General features: G+C 50.3%; 1 protein-coding gene across 2 annotated transcripts; it reads left to right on the forward strand.

The window, feature by feature from the left end:
• The first annotated feature begins 70 nt into the window (after nucleotides 1-70).
• UPK1A (uroplakin 1A) lies at nucleotides 71-17,300 on the forward strand. Of its 2 annotated transcripts, XM_032170549.2 has the most exons (8): nucleotides 71-4,121; nucleotides 4,604-4,691; nucleotides 6,245-6,445; nucleotides 12,051-12,125; nucleotides 12,257-12,364; nucleotides 14,641-14,820; nucleotides 16,594-16,677; nucleotides 16,757-17,300. In XM_032170549.2, the coding sequence occupies exons 2-8, from the start codon at nucleotides 4,605-4,607 to the stop codon at nucleotides 16,799-16,801; spliced, it is 780 nt and encodes a 259-aa protein (XP_032026440.1). In that variant the 5' UTR covers nucleotides 71-4,121; nucleotide 4,604; the 3' UTR covers nucleotides 16,802-17,300. The 2 variants fall into 2 exon arrangements, with proteins under 2 accessions (XP_032026440.1, XP_032026441.1); XM_032170550.2 differs by lacking the exon at nucleotides 16,594-16,677.
• Nucleotides 17,301-20,496: the final 3,196 nt, after the last annotated feature.

Here is a 20,496-nt window from a genome sequence, read left to right on the forward strand (position 1 = left end):
GACTGTGTGTGTGAACGGGCTAGGCAGTGGCAAGAAGCTGGGCTAGAATCAGTGCCCTGACCAGGGAGAGGCTTGAGTATTTTTTCTGTTTTGTTTTTAGTTTTTGTTTTAATTTAATTTAATTTTTTGTTTGTTTGTTTATCATGGAGTCTTGTTCTGTCACGCAGGCTGGAGTGCAGTGGCACGATCTCTGCTCACTGCAACCTCCACCTCCGGTGTTCAAGCAATTCTCCTGCCTCAGCCTCCCAACTAGCTGGGACTACAGGCACACCCCACCACACCCGGCTAATTTTTGTATTTTTAGTAGAGATGGGGTTTTACCATGTCGGCCAGGCTGGTCTCGAACTCCTGACCTCAGGTGATCCACCTGCCTCGAACTCCCAAAGTGCTGGGATTACAGGCATGAGCCACCATGCTTAGCATTTTTTAACTTAATTTTATTGAACCTTGACCACCCTCTCTTTGCCAGTCAATGAGTCAAATAGTTGATTATACAGAATAACCTAAGTTTCTATGTGTGCACCCACCCTACATAATTTTAAAGCAAATTATATAGATTATAATATAAAATATATAAAGATTATATTTTATCCAGAAATAAGGAACTATATGTATCTCTTAGAGATACAAATTTTATTTTATTTTGTTTTATTTATTTTATTTTTTTTTTTTGAGACAGGGTCTCAATCTGTTGCCCAGGCCGTAGTGCAGTGTTGTCATCTCAGCTCTCTGCAACCTCTGCCTTCTGGGTTCAAACTGTTCTGCCTAGAGATACCTATTTTTTTTAACATAATTATTTACACCTAAGAAATTAGTTCTTAATGGCCCGGTGCAGTGGCTCACACCTGTAATCCCAGCACTCTGGGAGGCTGAGGTGGGCGGATCACATGAGGTCAGGAGTTCGAGATCAGCCTGGGCAACATGGCGAAACCCCGTCCCTACTAAAAATACAAAATCAGCCGGGCTTGGTGGCACATGCCTGTAATCCCAGCTACTCCAGAGTCTGAGGCAGGAGAATCGCTTGAACCTGGGAGGCAGAGGATGTGGTGAGCCGAGATCATGCCACCATTGCACTCGAGCCTGGGCAACAGGAGTAAATCTCCGTCTCACCAAAAAAAAAAAAAAAGTTCTTAATATCGAATAAGCAATCTCCTGCACAATGTGTAACTTCTCCCTGTGTTGGGACCTGCTCTTTCATGCTGATCATGATGGTAGTTGGAAGTCATTTAAGTAGGCCAAGTTGAGAGCTGTTCTTCATGGTGCCCCCAAAAGAACTGCCACACAATAACAGCCCAGAATATCCCCAACAGACTCGTCAACAGGGACCTAGCCAGCATGACCAGCTGGAACACTCTCGTGGCTGAACTGGTGTGTCCTGAAAGCCTTTCAAATGGCCGGGGCGTGGTGGCTCACGCCTGTAACCCTAGCACTTTGGGAGGCCCAGGCTAGTGGGTCACGAGGTCAGGGATTCAAGACCAGCCTGGCCAAGCTGGTGAAACCTCATCTCTTTTAAAAATACAAAAAAATAATAAAAATAAAAATACAAAAATTAGGTGCGGGAGTACGTGCCTGTAATCCCAGCTACTGGGGAGGCTGAGGCAGGAGAATCATTTGAACCTGGGAGGTGGAGGTTGCAGTGAGGTGACATCACACCACTGTACTCCAGCCTGGGCGACAGAGCGAGACTCCATCCCAAAAAAACAAAAACAAAAAACTTCAAATGGTGACAAACTTGTCTGATGCGTTCACATGAGCAGAGATGATTCTTGTATGGAGAAAAATGGCCCCAGAGATAGATCTTGTGAAATAGCTGCTCATGAAGAAAAGTGGCTGAAGGGGCCGGGTGCAGTGGCTCACGCCTGTAATGCCAAGACTTTGGGAGACCGAGGCGGGTGGATAACCTGAGGTCGAGAGTTCAAGAAGCCTGACCAACATGGAGAAACCCTGTCTCTACTAAAAATACAAAATTAGGCGTGGTGGTGCATGCCTGTAATCCCAGCTATTCTGGATGCTGAGGCAGGAGAATCGCTTGAACTCAGGAGGCGGAGGTTGCTGTGACCCGAGATTGTGCCATTGTACTCTAGCCTAGGCAACAAGAGCCAAACTCCGTCTGAAAAAAAAAAAAAGAAATGGCTGTAAACAGGATCTTAGTGCACACACAGGGACCTTGAGGGATCGTGGGAGGTTATGGCGTGGGTTGGAAGTAGCAAAGAAAAATTGAAATGAAAAAAAATTTTTTTTTTGAGACGGAGTCGTTCTGTTGTCCAGACTGGAGTGCAGTGATGTGATCTCTGCTCACTGCAACCTCCACCTCCTGGTTCAAGCAATTCTCCCTCCTGCCTGAGCCTCCCAAGAAGCTGGGATTATAGGCGCCTGCCATCACACCCAGATAATTTTTTGTATTTTTAGTAGAGATTTAGAGAGTAGTTTCACCATGTTGGCCAGGCTGGTCTTGAACTCCTGACCTCAGGTTAACCATCCACCTCGGCCTCCCAAAGTGCTGGGATTACAGGCATGCGCCACCGCACCCAGCCAACACCATGAAAATTTCAAATGAAACAGGACAGCCAGTGAAAAGTCAAGGTGCTGGACTCCTTGAGTCCAGCTGCCCAATTCCGCCCAGGGTTTGCCACCAGTGCCAGTGTTTCCTGTACATTCCTTTAGAGATAGCTCATGCATCTGGAAGTATTTGTAAATATATTGATCTGATTGGATATGGTGCCCGTTTCCTCCCTGATCTACTTCCGTTTGCTCACACAGCCCCTGCCCCACTGGCCTCTTCAGTGCGCAGGAACTGTGAGCAAATGAGGTATTTCAACACACCAGGCTGGCTCCAACCCTGAATCCTTTACACTTGCTGTTTGCTCGACCTGGAATGTTTGGCCACCGGCTGTCCACAAGCTCACCCCTCACTGCCTTCAGGTCTTCATTTAGCGAGGCCTTCTCTGACCACTCAGCCTTCATCTTCAACTCCTCCCTGTTTGTGCCCCTTCACTCCTTTTTTTTCTCTCTTTTCAATTTTTATTTATTTATTTTTTAATTTTTGGAGACGGAGTCTCTCTGTCACCAGGCTGGAGTGCAGTGGTGCAATCTTGGCTCCCTGCAACCTCAGACTCCCTGGTTCAAGCGATTCTTCTGCCTCAGCCTCCCAAGTAGCTGGGATTACAGGCACGTGCCACCATGCCCAGCTAATTTTTGTATTTTTAGTAGAGACGGGGTTTCACCATGTTGGCCAGGATGGTCTCCATCTCCTGACCTTGTGATCCACACAGCTCGGCTTACCAAAGTGCTGGGATTACAGGCGTGAGCCACCACGCCTGGCCTTGTTTCTTAAGCACTTACCGCTAACATGCCAAATATTATCCTTCATCATTGCACCACTGGAATGTAATTTCCATGCAGGCAGATTTGGAAATATATATTTAATTCCCCTTTTCAGCTTTTTTTTTTTTTTTTTTTTTTTTTGAGATAAGTTCTTACTCTGTCACCCAGGCTGGCATGTAGTGGCGTAATCTCGGCTTACTGCAGCCTTCGCCGCCCAGACTCAAGCCTACCTCAGCCTCCCAAGTAGCTAGGACCACAGGCATGGACCACCATACTCGGCTAGTTTTTTGTTTGTTTGTTTTTGATAGAGATGGGGTTTCACCATGTTGCCCAGGCTGGTCTCAAACTCCTGAGCTCGGGTGATCTGCCCGCCTTAGCCTCCCAAAGTGCTGGGATTACAGGCCTGAGCCACCGCACGCCAGCCTGCTTTTTTTCCAAATGTTCTAATCTTTCTCGTTTTATTATTATTTAAAAAAAATTTTTTTTTGACACAAGACCTCACTCTGTCACCCAGCCTGGAGTGCAGTGGCCTGATCACATGTGGCTCCCTGCAGCCTTGAACTCCCAGTCTCAAGAGATCGTCCCACCCCAGCCTCTCGAGTAGGTGGAACTACAGGCATATGCCACCACACCCAGCTAATTTTTGTATTCTTTTGTAGAGATGGAGTTTGCCCATATTGCCCAGGCTGGTGTCCAACTCCTAGGCTCAAGTGATCCTCCCACTTCAGCCTCCCAAGATGCTGGGATTACAAGCATGAGGCACCGCACCCAGCCCAGCTGTTAATCTGGAATTTCAGGTCTATAAATCATGGGGGTGGCAGGGAGCCCATCAAAGCTGTTCACCCAGGCTGGTCTGCCAGCTCGGCCTCTTGTCCACCCCCCTGCCGTGCCCCAAAACACACACACACACACCCTCTCTCCTTCCTGAGAGACCGGTCCAAGGAGGGGCCTGGGCATATATAGGGAGCCACAGTGGGTGGGGCTGGCCGGAGAGGCTGCAGACAGAGGTTAGGAGGGGGCCCTGGGAGTCTGGGTGCAGCATGGGAGGTCTGAGGCTCAGGGAGGGGCAGTGCCAAGTTCAGGCCAGTGACTGCCCCACCGGAGCCTGGGTGTCCTCTTCTGCAAAATGCCTCCCCGCCAGGGCTGTGGGCACATCGGTACCAGCCTGGGCCCCGAAGAGAGCTGAAGCAACCCCTCGAAGCTGGGGTGTGGCTCAGAGATGGGGGGGGTCCAGCTGGCCCTTTATACTCGTGGCCTCATCCCTGCTCATGTGTCCCAGGATGATGGCGTCTGCGGCAGCAGCGGAGGCCGAGAAGGGATCTCCAATTGTGGTGGGCCTGCTAGTTGTGGGCAACATCATTATTCTGGTGAGACTCGCCCCGGTGCTGGGAGCAGAGTGGTTGTGTGGTGGGGAGGGGGCAGTCCTGAGTTTGGGGTCAGGGATAAGGGTCCAGAACTGTCTCTTGGACAGACTCAGTGGTCAGCACAGCCTGGGTTTAAATCCCAGCTCTGCCTCTCCCCAGCTCTGTGACCTTAGCAAGCAACTGTCCCTCTCTGTGCCTTCTTTCCTCATCTATAGATTGTGTCCTCATTTTATGGGCTGTTGTCATGTGGGTTAATCTATGCATGGCCTCCAGCTCAGAGAAAGTGCCCGACCAATGCTGGCTATCACCATCAGCATCACTATGGATATAAAGTGACCGCCTGGTGCACAGGAGGCCACAAGAAGGAAAAACAACAGTGTCTTTCAATTAATGTTGGGTTTTGGTTTTGTGTTTTTTGTTTTGTTTTGTTTTTGTTTTTGTTTTGAGACGAAGTCTCACTCTGTCGCCCAGACTGGAGTGCAGTGGCTGATCTCAGCTAACTGCAAACTCTGACTCCCAGGCTCAAGTGATTCTCCTGCCTCAGCCTCCAGAATAGCTGGGATTACAGGCACACACCACCACACCCGGCTAATGTTTTTTTTTTTTTTTTTTTTTCAGACGGAGTCTCGCTCTGTCACCCAGGCTGAAGTGCAGTGGCGAGATCTTGGCTCACTGCATCCTCCGCCTCCCGGGCTCAAGCAATTCTCCTGCCTCAGCCTCCCAAGCAGCTGGGATTACAGGCACGTGCACCACACCCGGCTACTTTTTGTATTTTTAGTAGAGATAGGGTTTCACCATGTTGGCTAGGCTGGTCTTGAACTCCTGACCTGAAGTGATCTGCCCACCTCAGCCTCCCAAAGTGTTGGGATTACAGGTGTGAGCCACCACAACTGGCCTTGTGTTTGTTTTAGAGACAAGGTCTCGCTTTGTTGACCAGGCTGCAGTGCAGTGGTGTGATCCCAGCTCACTGCAGCCTCCAACTCCTGGGCTCAACTGATCCTCCTGCCTTAGCCTCCTGAGTAGCTGGGACTACAGGTGCACATCACCACATCTGGCTAATTTTTTTATTTTTTGTAGAGACGGGGTCTCACTATTGCCCAGGCTAGTCTCAAACTCCTGGGCTCAGGCAATCCTCCCGCCTCGGCCTCCCACAGTGCTGGGACTGCAGGTGTGAGCCACCTTGCCTGGCCCATTTGTAATTTTTATGGCCATGGCCATGTTCCCCTCCTCGGGGAATAACAGCACCGTCAAGGGAGGGCAGGTGGACCAACCATCTCCTCTGTGCCAGTCCACTGCTCCAGCCTTTCCGTGTGGCATCCCCTTTCATCCCTGAAGCAACCGGCAGCTGGGGCGTGGGGGTCGGTCGTCTGGCTGGGCCGTCTCTTCTCTCCTGGCCTCTGCTCACCCTCATCGCTGCTCATGGAGGGCGAGGTCTTTGCCCACTTTACTGAGAGGACAGTGGAGGCTCCGAATGGGGAAGGAACTTGCTCGTGGAGATGCCTGGTGCCAGGGCTGCTGGCCCTGAGCGGACCTTCCTAACCCACCACTCTGTCCAGCTGTCAGGCCTGGCCCTGTTTGCTGAGACCATATGGGTGACAGCCGACCAGTACCGCGTATACCCACTGATGGGAGTCTCAGGCAAGGATGACGTCTTCGCTGGTGCCTGGATTGCCATCTTCTGCGGCTTCTCCTTCTTCGTGGTAGCCAGTTTTGGTGTGGGCGCCGCACTCTGCCACCGCCGGTCCATGGTCCTCACGGTGAGGCCCCGAGGGTAGGGGGATGGGGACACTGAAAATGGAGTTCAGCATCACTGAGTCATAGTAGCAGGTGCCACCCCAGCCACTAGTGTGAGTTCCCCACAGTGTCACACTCAGGGATCCCAGGCATCATCTCATTCAGTCTTCCCACAGCCCAACAACCCAGGCTTGAGTAGCAGGGCTGGGATTTTTTTTTTTTTTTTGGTAAAGATGGGGGTCTCACTATGTTGCCCAGGCTGGTCTCGAACTCCTGGCTCAAATGATTCTCCTGCCTCGGCCTCCCAAAGTGCTGGGATTACAGGCTTGAGCCCCTCCACCTGCACCCAGTGCAGGGCTAGAATTTGAACCCCTGCTAGCTGCTTTCCAGAGTCCATGCTCATGAACTCTGCCAATAATAACACAGCTACCATTTAATAATGGTTTACTACATGCCATGAGCTGTTCTAAATGGTTTACTGGATTAGTTCATTTATTCCTCATAGTCCACCAAGAGATACCATCATCATGACCCTATTTGATGGAGATTGAAACTGAGGCTCAGAGAAGTGAAGTCACTTATCCAGGGTCACACATTGAGACAGTGGCAGAGCCAGTTTCAACCTGAGCAGATCGGCTCTTAATCTGTGCCCACAACAATAACCCACACTTCCCAAGTATCTCTCATGCACCTGACACTAGGGTAAGCAGTTTAGAAAATGAGCTTTGTGGCCAGGCACAGTGGCTCATGCCTGTAATCCCAGCACTTTGGGAGGCTGAGGTGGACAGATCACTTGAGGTCGGGAGTCCAAGACCAGACTGGCCAACATGGCGAAATACCATCTCTAAAAAAAAAAAAAAAAAAAAAAAAATTAGCCACGCGTGGTGACAGGCACCTGTAGTCTCCGCTACTCAGGAGGCTGGGGCAGAAGAATCACTAGAACCCGGGAGGCAGAGGTTGCAGTGAGCCAAGATCACACCACTGCATTCCAGCCTGGATGACAGAGCGAGACTCCATCTCAAAAAAAAGGAAAGAAAATTAGCTTCCTCAATCTTCCCAGAAGCCTTTCACAGCTAGTGCTTTTCAACCCATTTACCAGATGAGGAAACTGAGGCTCAAAGAGGCTAACAGCCTCTCCCAGGTGACCAGGAGAGCAGGGAGTCCAATTCAGGCCCCAGTGACACAGAGACAGCACTGTGCTTCCTTGACAGCCAAGGGTTTTTCAGATTCCCAGGAGCAGCCACTCATTTGATGAACAAATGCTTATGAGCAGGAGCTACGTGCTGAGCCCTATGCTGGGCACTGGGGCTCTGTGCTGAGTGAAACATAAAAGCCCTTGACCCAGGGAAGCGACGCTCAGAGGAGGAAGACAGCGAACAGGAGGGGAGGTCAGGAGCCGAGGAGGGCGAGGGAAGACCTCACTGTCAGGGAAAGCAAAGACCTAGAGGCACTGGGAGTGAGGCAGGTGTGTAACTGGAGGAAGAGCCTTCCAGGTGGAGGTGGCAGCAAGGGCAAAGGCTCTGAGGCCAGAGCAGGCCAGGTGTCCAAAGCAGCTGGAGCTGAGTGAGTAGGAGGTTGGGGGGTGAGAGGACATGAGGCAGACAGGTGGGGAGGAGAACAGTGAGGAGTGGGGATGGGAAAGAAGCAGGAGGGAAGGCGGGTGTTGTGGACTTTGGCTTTATCCTGAGTAAGATGGAGCCAGGGACCCCCCCGCTCCCCTCCCCTCCCTTCCCCTCCCCTCCCCTCTCCTTCCTTCCTTCCTTCGTTTTTCTAGACAGGCAGGTATTGTGGACTTTGGCTTTATCCTGGGTACGATGGAGCCATGGACTCCTTCCCTTCCTTCTTTCCCTCCCTCCCTCCCTCCCTTCCTTCCTTCCTTCCTTCGTTTTTCTAGATAGGGTCTCGCTCTGTTGCCCAGGTTGGAGTGCAGTGGCACAATCATAGTTCATTGCCACCTCGAACTCTTTGGCTCAAATGATCCTCCCACCTCAGCCTCCCAATGAGCTGGGACTACAAGTGTGCACCACCATGTGCAGCTCATTTTTGTATTTTTTGTAGAGATGGAGTCTCACTGTGTTGCCCAGGCTGGTCTCCAACTCCTGGCCTCAAGTGAGCCTCCCACCTCAGCCTCCCAAAGTGCTGGTAATACAGGCATGAGCCACCACACCTGCCCTCTTATTTTCTTATCCTGTATTTAAATATCTGGCATAAATATTTAACCAAAGCCCTAAAAATTCACCCAACTAGTTTTAAAAATTCTGTCTGGACCAGGCACAGTGGCTCACGCCTGTAATCCCAGCACTTTGGGAGGCCAAGGCAGGTGGATCACGAGGTCAGGAGATCGAGACCATCCTGGCTAACATGGTGAAACCCTGTCTTTACTAAAAAACAAAAAATTAACCGGGCGTGGTGGCGGGCACCTGTAGTCCCAGCTACTCGGGAGGCTGAGGCAGGAGAATGGCATGAACCCGGGAGGCGGAGCTTGCGGTGAGCCGAGATCACGCCACTGCACTCCAGCCTGGGTGACAGAGCAAGACTCCGTCTCAAAAAAAAAAAAAAAAAAAAAAAAAATTGTGTCTGTGTCTGTTTCCCCTATTAGTTTGTCATTAACTAAGGCATTTTTTCCCCAAATTTCTTTTTTTTTTTTTGAGACGGAGTCTTGCTCTGTCGCCCAGGCTGGAGTGCAGTGGTGCCATCTCGGCTCACCGCAAGCTCCGCCTCCCAGGTTCACACCATTCTCCTGCCTCAGCCTCCCGAGTAGCTGGGACTACAGGCGCCCGCCACCACGCCCGGTTAATTTTTTTTTTTTGTATTTTTAGTAGAGATGGGGTTTCACCATGTTAGCCAGGATGGTCTCGATCTCCTGACCTCGTGATCTACCCGCTTCGGCCTCCCAAAGTGCTGGGATTACAGGCGTGAGCCACCACACCCGGGCCCCAAATGTCTTACAGGAAATTTCTAACGTAGACTAAAGTAGAGTCCGTGGTATTTGAGCCCTGCATACCTCTCACCTGATTTCAACAACATCAGCTGCAGACTGCCCGACATTGTCTCCTCTATTCCCCTTCTCTCACACTTTTTCTTCTGGGTATTTTGAAGCACGTTTTAGATGCCAAGTCACTTACCTGTAAATACTGGAGCACACATTTCTCTGAGTGATAAGCACATTGTTTTAAAGCAGTCAGGCGGTTGTGCAATGTCATCTGTCTCCCAGCAGCAGAGTTCACACACACACGCAACCTCCTGTTGCTTTATAGGTGAAGGTGCCAGGTGAAGACAAGAAAAGAATTTGCATTCAACATCAACTATCAAGCTTTTTTTTTTTTCTCCTGCCCTCCGTGCCGTTGGCACAACCCAGCAAATTCACCCAAGTTATTTTATATCTTCCAGTACCCAGTCTGTGTCAAATGTCTCTGGTTATTTGAGAACGTCGTTTTATGTTTGTTTGTTTGTTTGTTTTATTTTAAGAGACAGGGTCTCACTCTGTTGCCTGGGCTGGAGTGCAATGGTACAGTCTGGGCTCATTGCAACCTCCGCCTCCTGGGTTCAAGCTATTCTCCTATCTTAGCCTCCCGAGTAGCTGGGATTACAGGCACCCATCACCATGCCCAGCTAATTTTTGTATTTTTGCATTTTTAGTAGATGGGGTTTCACCATATTGGTCAGGCTGGTCTTGAACTCCTGACCTCAGGTGATCCACCCGTCTCAACCTCCCAAAGTGTTGGGATTACAGCCATGAGCCACTGCACCCACCTTTGTTTGTTTTGTTTTAAGAGACAGGGTTTTGCTCTGTCGCCCAGGCAGGAATGCAGTGGTGCAATCATAGCTCGCTGAGGCCTCCAACTACTGGGCTCAAACGATCCTCCAACCTCAGCCTCCCAAGTAGCTAGGACTAACACTACCACTAGTAGTAACCACGCTTAACTAATTTTTTTATTTTTATTTTTTGTAGCAACGGAGTCTCACTGTGTTGCCCAGGCTGATCTTGAACTCCAGGGTTCGAGCAATCCTCCCACTTCGGCCTCCCAAAGTGCTGGGATTACAGGCATGAGCCACTGCATCTGGCAGAGAATGTCTTTATTTATTTATTTATATTATTATTTTTTGAGACAGAGTTTTCGCTCTTGTTGCCTGGGCTGGAGTGCAATGCTGTGATCTCGGCTCACTGCAACCTCCGCTCCACAGGTTCAAGCAATTCTCATGCTTCAGCCTCTCGAATAGCTGGGATTACGGGCATGCGCCACCCCGCCCGGCTAATTTTGTATTTTTAGTAGAGACGGGGTTTCTCCATGTTGGTCAGGCTGGTCTTGAACTCCCGACCTCGGGTGATCCGCCTGCCTTGGCCTCCCAAAGTGCGGGATTACAAGGGTGAGCCACTGTGCCCAGCCCCGAATGTCTTTGTTTTTTAATTTTCTTTTCTTTAGCTTTTTTTTTTTTTTTTTTTGCTGTCATCTGTTTATCCCAGATATTTTTCTCTTTTTATAGTAGACATTTATTTACTGATTCTAAGTCAATATGTAACTTTGGCAAATATGTTACTTTTTAAATTTCATTTTCCCTTGACATTTTATTATAAAATACTCCTGGCTGGGCGCAGTGGCTCACTCCTGTAATCCCAGCACTTTGGGAGTCTGAGGAAGGAGGATCATTTGAGCTCAGGACTTTGAGACCAGCCTGGGCAACACAGCAAGACCCTCTCTCTACAAAAAATTTAAAAATTAGCCAGACATGGTGGCATGTTTCTGTAGTCCCAGATACTCAGAAGGCTGAGGCAAGAGGATTGCCTGAATCTGGGAGGCAGAGGCTGCAATGAGCTATGATCCTGCCACTGCACACCAGCCTGGGCGACAGAGTGAGATCCTATCTCAAAAATAATAATTTTTTTTTTGAGATGGTGTCTCGCTCTGTCGCCCAGGCTGGTGTGCAGTGGCATGATCTCAGCTCACTGCAACCTCCACCTCCCAGGTTCAAGCGATTCTCCTTCCTTAGCCTCCGGAGTAGCTGGGATTACAAGTGTTGCCAGGCTACAGTGCAGTGGCACAATCTCAGCTCCCTGCAACCTCCACCTCCCCGGTTCAGGCGATTCTCCTGTCTCAGTCTCCCAAGTAGCTGGGACTACAGGCCCGTGCCACCATGCCTGGCTAATTTTTGTATTTTTAGTACAGACGGGGTTTTGCCATGCTGGCCCAGCTGGTCTCAAACTCTTGACCTCAAGTGATCCACCCACCTCAGCCTCCCAAAGTGCTGGGATTACAGGCGTGAGCCACCAATGCCCAGCCTTAATTTTTGTATTTTTAGTACAGAAGGGGTTTCACCATGTTGGCCAGGCTGGTCTCGAACTCCTGACCTCAGGTGATCACCCCCTCAGCCTCCCAAAGTGCTGGGATTATAGGCATGAGCCATCACGCCTCGCCTGTCTCAAAAATAAATTAATTAAATATTTCAAAACACAGAAAAGTTGGAAGACTTAATACAGCGAACACCTGAACACCCACCACATATTACAGATGCTGCTAGTCACACTGCCCCAAACTTTTTAAAAACTTGCATTTCCACAATGATGCGTCCCTGATGGGGTGTGGCTTCACGGGCTCTGCCCGACGGGCTGTCCTCCCTCTGTCTCCCCAGTACCTGGTGCTCATGCTCATCGTCTACATCTTCGAGTGTGCCTCCTGCATCACGTCCTACACCCACCGTGACTACGTGAGCCCGGCGAGGCCTGGGGAGGGGCCTGACCTGCATGGGAGGGGCGAGGGTCCCAGCGCGGCGGGACGGAGGTGGTCCTCTCTCCCCACCCAGCCTTGCCGGCCCTTGTTCTTCCCTGTTATCCGCAGATGGTGTCCAACCCATCCCTGATCACCAAGCAGATGCTGACCTTCTACAGCGCGGACACCGACCAGGGCCGGGAGCTGACCCGCCTCTGGGACCGCGTCATGATTGAGGTGGGCGGGGTGGACCGGATGCTGGGAGGGCCCAGGGCTCCGTCCACAGAGGCCGATAGAGCTCCCGATGTGCCAGCTTGTAGAGGAGTGAGTGCCTTAGATCTCTAGGAGAGCAAGGCTGCGGTCACCACCGTTCTGCAGATGAGTAAACAGGCCCAGAAAGGGAAAGTCCCTTGCCCAAGGCCACGCAGTCGGTAAGTGGTGGGAGCTGGGATTGGAACCCCGCAGCCTAGCTCCTGACCTCCTTGCTCTTAGCCTACACATACTACCTCAACAGAAATGTTGCTAATAACAATGATAGTAACAGCAACATTCACTGAGCTGGGTTTCACACTGTTCAAAGGACTTGTATTTTTATATTTTGATATGGGGTCTTGCTCTGTTGCCCAGGCTGGACTGATCATAGCTCACTGCAGCCTCCAACTCCTGGGCTCAAGTGATCCTCCCACCTCAGTCTCCCCAGTAGCTGGGAATACAGGTGCGCCCCACCACACCCGGCTAAGTTTTTTAAATTATTTTTTGTGGAGACGGGGGTCTTGCTCTATTGCCCAGGCCGGTCTCAAACTCCTGGGCTCAGGATTGGAGCGATTCTCCCACCTCCGCCTCTCCAAGTGCTGAGATTACAGGCATGAGCCACGAGTGCCTGGCCTCAAAGCACTTTTTTTTTCTTTTTCTTTTCTTTTTTTTTTTTTTTGAGACAGAGTCTTGCTCTGTCGCCCAGGCTGGAGTGCAGTGGCGCAATCTCGGCTCACTGCAAGCTCCGCCTCCCAGGTTCACGCCATTCTCCTGCCTCGGCCTCCCGAATAGCTGGGACTACAGGCACCTGCCACCGCGCCCGGCTAATTTTTTGTATTTTTAGTAGAGACAGGGTTTCACCATGTTAGCCAGGATGGTCTCCATCTCCTGACCTCATGATCCGCCCGAATCGGCCTTCCAAAGTGCTGGGATTACAGGCTTCAGCCACCGCGCCCAGCCTTTCAAAGCACTTTTAAACCTTTTTTAATCCTCACGACCACCCCATAAGGGAGATTAGCCTTTTAGTGATGAGGAGACCAAAGCAAGAGGTTGAATATCTTGCATGAGGTCACACACCTGGTAGGTCACAGAACTGGAAGGATTCAAACTCAGACTTCCAGGTTTGAAGAGATACAGTCTTCATCAAATCCAACATGATATTGCACTGGAAGAGGAAGAAAATGGCTGGGCGCAGTGGCTCACACCTATAATCCCAACACTTTGGGAGGCAAAGGCGGGCAGATCACTTGAGTTCAGGGGTTCAAGACCATCCTGGTCAACATGATGAAACCCCGTCTCTACAAAAAATACAAAAATTAGTCAGGTGTAGTGGTGTGCGCCTGTGATTCCAGCTACTTGGGAGGCTGAGGCAGGAGAATCGCTTGAACCCAAGACGGGGAGGTTGCAGTGAGCCAAGATGGCGCCACTGCACTCCAGCCTGGACGACAGAGGGAGACTCTGTCTCAGAAAAAAAAAAGGGAGGGGAAGAAATTGAGGACTCAAGGAAAACTGAGGCGTCAATGTGGCCCAAGTCCTCTAGCTAGCCAGGATTTGAACCCATGTTTGAAGGGTGCCCAAGCCTATGTTTTCCTCATTCAGGAGCCACAAATTAAACACCTGGACTCCTTACCAAGGCCAGGAAAAGCCAGAAATCTGCCCTTTTTGTGTTATTTTATCAGCATAGTTGTTGATAAAAATATTTTATTTTATTTTGTTTTTTGAGACGGAGTTTCATTCTTGATTTCCAGGCTGGAGTGCAGTGGCACGATCTTGGTTCACTGCAATCGCCACCTTCCGGATTCAAGCAATTCTCCTGCCCCAGCCTCTCAAGTAGCTGGGATTACAGGCGCCCACCACCACACCCAGCAAATTTTGTATTTTTAGTAGAGACGGGGTTTCATCATGTTGGTCAGGCTGGTCTCGAACTCATGACCTCAGGTGATCCATCCACCTCGGCCTCCCAAAGAGCTGGGATTACAGGCGTGAGACACCGTGCCCGGCAAAAATATTTTAAAATAAGTCAGAGGTGCAGGTTTAATCCAAACCCCCCATCAGCCTCCTGGTCCTGGGACAAATATCGTCTGCTCTGTGCTCACACACACAGACACCCACCAGACACACTCGCTTGGAGGCCCAGGACATGGGGAAGTTGGGCCCAGCTATGTCAAAGGGCAATCCTGCCCCTCCTTGCTGTGTGACCTCAGGCAAGCGACTGTCCTCTCTGAGCCCGAGCCTGCCTGACCCCCTGCTTTTCTCTCCAGCAAGAATGCTGTGGCACATCTGGTCCCATGGACTGGGTGAACTTCACGTCAGCCTTCCGGGCGGCCACTCCAGAGGTGGTGTTCCCCTGGCCCCCACTGTGCTGTCGCCGGACGGGAAACTTCATCCCCCTCAACGAGGAGGGCTGCCGCCTGGGGTACATGGACTACCTGTTCACCAAGGTGTGGCTCTCTGCCCTACTGCATCTCTCTGTCCATCTGTCTGTCTTCCTCTGGTCTCTGCTCCCTCTCTGATTCTATCTCTTTCTCCCTCCCTGTGTCTGTCCATCTAGCTTTTTCCCTCTCCTCTTCCCCTTTCTGATTTTCTTGTTTTCTTTTTCTTTCTTTTTTTTTTTTTTCAAGACCGAGTCCCGCTCTGTCACCCAGGCTGGAGTACAGTGGCACAATCTCAGCTCACTGTAGCGTCTGCCTCCCGGGTTCAAGGGATTCTCCCACGTCAGCTTCCAGAGCAGCTGGGATTACAGGCGCGCACCACCCTCTTGGCTAGTTTTTGTATTTTTAGTAGAGACGGGGTTTGACCATGTTGGCCAGGCTGGTCTCGAACTCGAGCTCAAGTGATCCACCTGCCTCGGCCTCCCAAAGTGCTTGGATTACAGGCGTGAGCCACCGCGCTGGGCCCCCTCTCTGATTTTCTAGTGCTCTCCCAACTCTCTCTCAAGTCAGCAGGATGCACCCAGAGTCTGTCTGATCCAGACCTGGCACTTGCAACTTTACTTAGATTGTCTGAGAATAAGAGCAATAATGGGGCCGGGCGAGATGGCTCACGCCTGTAATCTCAGCACTTTGGGAGGCCAACGAGGGCGGATCACTTGAGGTCAGGGGTTCAAGACCAGCCTTACCAACATGGCGAAACTCCATCTCTACTAAAAATGCAAAAATTAGCCCAGAGCAGTGGCACGTGCCTGTAATCCCAGCAACTCGGGAGGCTGAGGTAGAAGAATCACTTGAACCCTGGAGGTGAAGGTTGCAGTGAGCTGAGATTGTGCCACTGCACCCCAGCCTGGGCGACAGAGCGAAACTCCATCTCAAACAAAACAAAACAAAACATCAAACAAAACAATAGAGCTAGGCATGGTGGCTCACATCTGTAATCCCAGTACTTTGGGAGGCCAAGGCAGGAGGATCACTTGAAGTCAGGAGCTCAAGACCAGCCTGAGCAACATATCAAGACCCCATCTCTACAAAAAAGTACAGAAAATTAGCCAGGCGTGGTGTTGCACGCCTGTAATCCCAGCTACTGGGGAGGCTAAGGCAGGAGCATTGTTTGAGTCTAGGAGGTCAAGGCTGCAGTGAGCTGTGATGGTGCCACTGCACTCTAGCCTAGGCAAGAGACTTTAAAAAAGGCAAGAGACTTAAAAAAAAAAAAGGCTGGGCGTGCGTGGTGGCTCATGCCTGTAATCCCAGCACTTTGGGAGACCGAGATGGGCGGATCACAAGATCAGGAGTTTGAGGCCAGCCTGACCAACATGGTGAAACCCCGTCTTTACTAAAAATACAAAAATTAGCCAGGCGTAGTGGTGCATGCCTGTAATCCCAGCTACTCAGGAGGCTGAGGCAGGAGAATTGCTTGAACGCGAGAGGCAAAGGTTGCAATGAGCCAAGTACCACTGCACTGTAGCCTGGGCAACAGAGGGAGACTGCGAGACTCTGTCTCCAAAAAAAAAAAAAAAGCCAGCTGTAAGAGCAAAATCACCCTCAGATTGTCATAGCCATCAGCAGGGCGGCACCTACTTGTGCAGGGCCTGGGTTCAACATCAGCTCCCTGGGGCCCCGAAACCACCCGAGGAGGTGGACAGTGCCATGGTCCCCATTGCACAGGTGAGAAAACCAAGGCTCAGGGAAGGTGGTGACTTTCCCAAGGGCGCACAGTGAGTCTCGCCTTCAGCGGCCACCCTCATGGGTGTCTTCTCAAACCTCCCCCATCCCCCTGCCCAGGGCTGCTTCGAGCACATCGGCCACGCCATCGACAGCTACACGTGGGGTATCTCGTGGTTTGGGTTTGCCATCCTGATGTGGACGGTGAGAAGCGGGGAGCCCACAGGCCGGGTGGGCTGGGGGTGGGGAGTGGAATGCCCTCATCTCGCTGCCTCCTTGCCAGCTCCCGGTCATGCTGATAGCCATGTATTTCTACACCACGCTCTGAGGGACAAGAGGGGAAGGCAACATACACACCCCGGACTCCTCTGCATCCTCCTCCTGCTTCCTCCGCTGGGGCCTGGATGGCTGCCTCACCTCTCACCTCCCAACCTCCCTAGCCATTACCTCCTTCCACTTCCAAGATCTTTTTCCGGGTTCCTGAGCCCTACTGTGCCTCAGGTGTGCCCTGAAACCCCAGGGCTTGTGTGCACGTATCCTGAGCCCTTGACCTCACTCCACTTGGCTGGTTCCTGCCCATCTTTCAAGGGACCTCTCCATGATCCCACCTCCCATTCACAGACACCTTTCTTGTAGTTCTCTGACCTCCTCCTTCATGGCAGGCGTCACCATTCTTGCTGAACAGTTTGTGATTACCATTTGAGCTCTGGAAGCCTCTATTGCCATGAGAGTTCTGTCACGGTCACTTTACTGTCCCCATCATCAGCCAGCACGGGGCTAAGCACATACTAGATAGTCAATAAATAAATAAATAATGAATGAATGAATGAATGAGTTTTTTTTTTTTTCTGGGTCAAGGGAGAGTGAACAAGAACTGTTCTAGGCCAGGCGCAGTGGCGCACGCCTGTAATCCCAGCACTTTGGGAGGCCGAGGTGGGCAGATCACCTGAGGTCAGGAGTTCAAGACCAGCTTGGCCAAAATGGTGAGACCCCCCCCATCTCTACAAAAATGCAAAAATCAGCTGGGCGTGGTGGCGCACATCTGTAATCCCAGCCACTCCAGAGACTGAGGCAGAAGAATCACTTGAACCCGGGAGGTGGAGGTTGCAGTGAGCCGAGATTGCACCATTGCACTCCAGCCTCGGCAACAAAACAAGGTCCTGTCTCCAAAAAAAAAAAGAAAAGAACTATTCTGATGGAAGTGGCGGAAACCCAACTATCACTGACTGAAGTGTAAAATGGAATTTATCAGCTCACGTAACTGAGTCAACGGTGCTGGCTTCAGGCATGTCTGGATCCAGGTGTTCAATCTAAGTTTCCAGGAAACCCGCTTCATTCCCTGACAGGATTTCTCTGGCAACTCCAGACTTAACGTCTTTATAACTAAGCAACGCAACAGAGGGAAAGAGCCTCTCTCCCAAGGGCTGTAGCCAAGGTCCAGAGTTGAATCTCACTGTCTTGGCTTAGGTTCTAGGCCCATCATTAGGTTGGGAGAAGGAGGGCACCTGGCTTGGTAATCCTGCTAAGGATGCATGCAGTGGCAGTGTTGGAAGGGGAGTTGTTTATCAAAGGAAAATCCAGATACAGGGCTGTTGAGACTTATAGGTGATAAAAATCCTTCTCCTAGGGATATAGCTTCCAGCAAGTTCTCTAAGGGGTCCATGACAGCAAACCATTAAGAATTGAATTATGGCTGGGCACAGTGGCTCACACCTGTAATCCCAGCACTGATTGCTTGAGGCCAGAAACTTGAGACCAGCCTGGCCAAAATGGCGAAACCCCATCTCTATTAAAAATACAAAAAGGTACGTAGGCGTGGTGGTGTGCACCTGTAGACCCAGCTACTCAGGAGGCCGAGGCACAAGAATCGCTTGAACCCAGGAGGTGGAGGTTGCAGTGAGCTGAGATTTCACCACTGCACTCCAGCCTGGGAGACAGAACAAGACTCATCTCTTAAAAAAAAAAAAAAAAAAAGAACGGAATTATCACTGTTTGTTCTCCCTGAAGCAACGACTAGGCCTTCCCAAGAGGGCCTGGGGGCTTCCTTCCCCATCAAATAGTTTCTTGGGGTTCCCATTTACTCCAGTGGTCTGCAGGTAGTCAGATTTCACTTTTTAAAAATATGTAATGGATAAAGAGGTCATTATTTATTAGAGTGAAAAATCGGCAACTACCCAACAACCATCACCAAAGGGATGGGTTGTGTAAATCATGTTATGTCCTTGGACTGAAATGCTCTGTGGCTGTTGTGTGCCCATGGTCCCAGCTACTGGGAAGGCTTAGGCAGGAGGATCGCTTGAGCCCTTGAGTTCCAGGTTGCAGTAAGCTATGTTCACACCTATGAGTAGCCACTGCACTCCAGCCTGGGCGACACAGCAAAATTCCATCTCTAAATAATAATAATAATAGGCTGAGCCCGGTGGCTCATGTCTGTAATCCCAGCACTTTGGGATGTCCAGGTGGGAGGATCGCTTGAGCCCCAGAGTTTAAGATCAGCCTGGGCAACATAGCAAGACCTTGTCTCTATAAAAAATTTTAAAAGCAGGACGCAGTGGCTCAGGCCTGTAATCCCAGCGCTTTGGGAGGCTGAGGTGGCAGGACTGCTTGAGCTCTCGAGACCAGCCTGGGCAACATGGCAAAACCCTGTCTCTACAAAAAATACGAAAATTAGCCAGGTGTGGTGATGCATGCCTGTATTCCCAGATACTGGGGAGGCTGAGGTGGAAGGACGTCTTGGGCCCAGGAGGCAGAGGTTGCAGTGAGCCGAGATCACACCACTGCACTTCAGCCTGGGTGATAGAGCTAGACTCTGTCTCAAAAAAAAAAAAAAAAAAAAGAAAATTAAAAAAATTATCTGGGTGTAGTTGTGTGTGCCTGTGGTCCCAGCTTCTTAGGAGGCTGAGATGGAAGGATTGTCTGAGCACAGGAGGTCGAGGCTGCAGTGAGCCGTGATCATGCCACCACACTCCAGCCTGGGAAACAGAGCAAGAACATGCTTCAAAAAAAAAAAAAAATATATATATATATATATATATATAAAATAAATAATTATAATAATACTTTTTAAAGGAGATAGCTGTATGTGAGTTGATTATAAAAAGATCTCATGATAACTGGGAAGCCCATATGAGGATGTTCATTAGTAAAATAAATGACCATCAGCAAGGCACTGGGTAAATTAGCTATGCTATGTCCATCCTCTGCAATACCACATAGCGGTAAAAAAAAAAAAAAAAAAAAGAACTCTGTTTTAACATGGAAAACGCGCTAAGAAATACAGAATAGGAAAAATGGAAAACTATATACAGTACTTTTTTTTTTTTTTTTGAGATGGAGTTTCGCTCTTTTGCCCAGGCTAGAGTGAAGTGGTGCGATCTTGGCTCACTGCAACCTCCGCCCCCTGGGTTCAAGGGATTCTCTTGCCTCAGGCTCCAAGTAGCTAAGATTATAGGCACCCGCCACCATGCCCAGCTAATTTTTGTATTTTTACTAGAGACAGGGCTTAGCCATGTTGGCCAGGCTGGTCTAGAACTCCCGACCTCAGGTGATCCACTCACCTCAGTCTCCCAAAATGCTAGGATTACAGGTGTGAGCCACCACACCTGGCCCATATAGTACTCTTATTCCTGCAGGGCTGATCAAATGGAGCTTTAGTCTTTTTCTTCCTTAAAAAAATGAGTGAATGTTTTTATAATAATGTTTAGAAGAATGGAGGAAAAACTTTGTTGTTTTGCAGAACACTTTTTTTTTTTTTTTGACAGAGTCTCGCTCTGTTGACCAGGCTGGAGTGCAGTGGTACAATCCTGGCTCACTGCAACCTCCGCCTCCCGGGCTCAAGCAATCCTCCCCTCTCAGCCTCCTGAGTAGCCGGGACTACAGGCACGCACCACCACGCCCTGCTAATTTTTTTTTTTTGGAGACGGATTGTCGTTCTGTCGCCCAGGCTGGAGTGCAGTGGCACGATCTTGGCTCACTGCAAGCTCCGCCTCCCATGTTCACGCCATTCTCCTGCCTCAGCCTCCC

Source organism: Hylobates moloch, unplaced genomic scaffold (assembly GCF_009828535.3).
Source record: "Hylobates moloch isolate HMO894 unplaced genomic scaffold, HMol_V3 SCAFFOLD_12, whole genome shotgun sequence".
NCBI classification, from domain to species: Eukaryota; Metazoa; Chordata; class Mammalia; order Primates; family Hylobatidae; genus Hylobates; species Hylobates moloch.